Raw genomic sequence first — 3,690 nt, 5'->3', positions numbered from 1 at the left:
TCATTACGCAGTCGTCATTTCTTTTTTTTTACTAGAAATACTTGATTAGGCTTCGGACCTGTATTCCAGGAGTTCTTTCAATGCACGTTTTTAATGCAACAAAAGCATACATTTTGGTAAGAAGAACGGTCAGACACTGAAGCAGAGACCACCTCCCTAAGCATGCTTGATGGGGACAAGGTTTCTTCCAGCACAGCCAAAGCGGCGTATTTCAGTTGTGGGATGTCACGAAGTAACGCAGCATTTGTTTTGCAGTCGTTGTGTTCCACCCTTGGCCTTTTAAAGGTCCCTCGCATACAGCCACATACTTCGTTAACATGGTTTTGCCCACTTCTCGGAAATCCAGCAACACGCTCTGTGATCTGCGGCCCAGGTCACGTTTAGAGGCGGAATCTGTCGTCTCGAGGCTTTCCTGCTTCCCTTCTCCACAGTGTCGCAGTCCCCAGTAGCACATTTCTCCACTGTACATCATCGCCAGTAAGTGAGTGTCACTAAATACACCTGCAAAAATAATTCAGATCAAGTACTTCATTGTTCTAAGCAAGTACACAGCTTGTTAACTTCGATTTTTTTTTTTTAGAAAAAAATTCCAAAATGGCAGTATAAGCCTTGAAGAGGTACACCAAAACTCCGAGTTTTAACCGTGAGATGGCTGACACTGCCCAGAAAAGAACATGGATTAAGGCCTTGCTCATTACTCTATCCATTTTGCCCCTCCATAATGCTAAAATCTAAGATTGCCATATAAATACTATTCTGATAATTGTGTTTGCCTATTTATGAGAATTTCAGTATTGCTTTACAATCCGTTAAGCGCAGGCATGATTATGCGTACTTATTTTAGAATACTTCTGTGCCTCCCACAATTTAAGCCTAAAAGAAGATGCTGTTTGAGCATCATCTTAACTCAGGTTAACCAGCAGCAGCTTTAGTATTTGAATAGAAAGCCACATACATGCCCATGGTCACTGAAAAAAAAACAACCAACCTGCTAAATAAACCTACAAATCAGTTACTGAACTTGGCTTTGCATTGTGGAGCTGAATTGGAGCAATGCCACTTTCAGATGAAATTAAGTAAGAAGGCGCTCCATCCCCCATAGCCAGAGTAGAGCAGTAGAGCTAGTTTTGAGTGTGTACAACGTGGACATCATGTCCTCAGCACCAGCTGTTTTACCTTACAAATCACCTCCTGCTGCATCACCCGGCTGCATCACACTGATGCAGCCCCAGATCCTCATGTAAATGTACTATAGTAATGCCACTTACATAAAGATACATAAAGTGGAGACAGAGAGAATAAAAGTTTGCCAAATCTAACCAATTTGGCATGTACTTTCTACCTGAAGTCAGTAATTCTGTGTTCATATCTGTGTTCTCCTAAACAGGAGGACCAACATGGGAACATCCAGCACCCTCTGCAGTCGTATTTGTGCTTCCAACATTCGTCAGTTGACAACTGGATGTGTAAAACACACATGCTGTGCATAAAACACCCATTGCCTCAGTTCACTTTCCTCCAGTGCACTCAAAAACAGAAAATGAGCACTGCCACCTCCTAAAATCCATGAGTCAAGAAGAAGGGGGGAGAGGGGAGAGCACTTCTGCCTGGTTATGTGTCTCATCTGGGGTTTTTTTTGTTCTAAAAAGTGAGTTCTTGAATACAAATGAAGTCAAACAACAAAAATACGCAATAAAGCATTTCATAAAGTGGAGCAGTTATTAAGAGGAGCGGGTTGTGGGTTTTTTGGAGTTTTTTGGGGTTTTTTTTACCTTCACTGAGTAATCTAGCTGTGTCTTTATCTTGAAGTGAGACATCTTCATTTAGCTGAAGAGGGCATCTAAAGCTAAGCATCTTCATCAAGTAATGAACTCCATCATTAAGACACTGAGTACAGTTAAAAAATGAGGGGAAAAAAAACCTTTTAGATAAGTTCTGATTAATTTAACGATAGCCAGAAACACTTCTCACTATGAATTTCCCAAAACCTTATTTAAAGGGGGGGGGAAAGCTATATTTTAAAAGTGAAGAGTATTCACATGCTCATAGAACTTTTTAATCTCCTGTACCTTTTTAAATATGGCAATGTTTTCTTGTAGCCATTCAGTCCTTTCTTTTGCTGTATGACAATACATGTAAAGCAGGGCTCCTTTTCTCCAGTAAAGACATTCTAACAACTCTGCACCAAGGATGTTGATGGGCTGAAATAAAATCCAACAAACTGGACTAACCCAAAAGTAAACCATCTGAACTACCCATATACACACTCACACATGCAAACAGTCTTATATTAAGTCTCTAACTTCAGAGGCTGTACTTAACAGCAACAGTCACAGACACAAGCCTAGTACGTTGGATTTAAACTGCCAAAAGCACATGAAATCACAAAATGTCAGCAAGAAAAATTCTGAGCGTGCAACAAGTTACTTGAAAAAAATATTTTCAGGAATCACTATTTAAATACAATTAAGACTTAAAAATTTTTCAGAAGATCTTAAATTCTGCCCATCAAAAATACAAATACCAATACCCTGTTTCAGATTTTTTATTTTTAAATAACGAAATAATTAATTCTCTGGCTGAATAACATTAGTACTCACTTCTTCATTTACATTGCATTCCCTCACTAGGTCTTCTGGTTCTGAAAGAATACAAGTAAGTTCTTTAACTTTTTGCAAGGAAGATTCTTCTGGAAAATCTTCATCCACAAGCTGGTTTTCCTCAAAATATGTAATGTCTAAGACAGCCTGTGAAAACAAGAAGATACACAATGTAAAAATGCTACCAGCAAACGGTGGTGTGCACTAGCATACAAACTTGTTACAGTTTATAAAACATTACAATTTTAAGGTAAATTTTTAACATTTAGTTACAAAACTGCAAGTTAACAAAACCCTTCCTGTCCTTACAGTACCAGCACAATTATTATCGACTCTAAGTTATCTTCTAATCCAGACAAAAGCAGCCCCGGACTTCATGGATGTTCACCGCACACACCAAGTAAGAGAGATCCCTTTCTGCTATACCCTCTTTCCTACACCCAACCCTCTCCCATACCCTACACAGTAGACTTTCTTGAAAGGGAGTTCTTAATGCTTTAAATACACTACCTGTGTATAGAGCTGCAAAAGCGCCGAAGGATGTTCTTTCCCTTCGTTACAGAGGTCCTTCAATTTGTCCAGAGTAGCAGAGCCCTTTGCTAAGAAGGTATCTGGAGGAAGAATATAATGCTTCCTTAGCAGTGAGGCGCATTCAGCAAGAGCCTTGCTTACCCTCTCTTTTCACTTCATATGGTTTTATCCATCCTCGCGGTATCTGCAAGAGCAGCTGAATAATACAGCATTTAAACAGGCCTGTTGTCCCGTTAGACTACACCTTTCACGACTAAATTATGGGCATTCATGGTTACGGTCTGATGTTTCAAAACCAATTCCATACACTCCATCTGCAAAGAAGTCATATACCAACAGCACAACTTGCTAATGCACAGGTACACGTTCTAGGCCCCAGCCGCCCTGCTCCGCAGGAAGGTCTCCAGACGGAGGCCTGGGCCGGCAGCAGCCGCACTGCCCCCGGGGCGAGTCTCTTTCCGCAGGAGGGAGAAGCGGAGCTCTCAGCCTCTCCCCAGGAGCCCGGGGTCGGCGCCCCCCGACCCGCCCCCGCAGCGCTGCGGGATGCCGCACAGCGCGA

General features: G+C 41.5%; 1 protein-coding gene across 1 annotated transcript in view; it reads right to left on the bottom strand.

The window, feature by feature from the left end:
* Positions 1-30: 30 nt before the first annotated feature.
* The window catches only part of LOC103917455 (chromosome unknown open reading frame, human C5orf51), a 5,378-nt gene continuing 1,718 nt past the window's right edge, over positions 31-3,690 (bottom strand). The window contains exons 2-6 of the mRNA XM_009324598.1: positions 3,111-3,277; positions 2,601-2,747; positions 2,070-2,201; positions 1,773-1,887; positions 31-501 (exon numbers count right to left, since the gene is read on the bottom strand). Coding sequence (XP_009322873.1) covers positions 212-501; positions 1,773-1,887; positions 2,070-2,201; positions 2,601-2,747; positions 3,111-3,277 — 851 coding nt within the window. The 3' untranslated portion in view covers positions 31-211. The remainder of the gene's footprint in view (positions 502-1,772; positions 1,888-2,069; positions 2,202-2,600; positions 2,748-3,110; positions 3,278-3,690) is intronic.

This window comes from Pygoscelis adeliae, unplaced genomic scaffold, assembly GCF_000699105.1.
Source record: "Pygoscelis adeliae isolate BGI_AS28 unplaced genomic scaffold, ASM69910v1 Scaffold320, whole genome shotgun sequence".
NCBI lineage: Eukaryota > Metazoa > Chordata > Aves > Sphenisciformes > Spheniscidae > Pygoscelis > Pygoscelis adeliae.
Note: the sequence above shows the minus strand (reverse complement) of the source record. Positions and strands in the feature narration are given on the sequence as shown.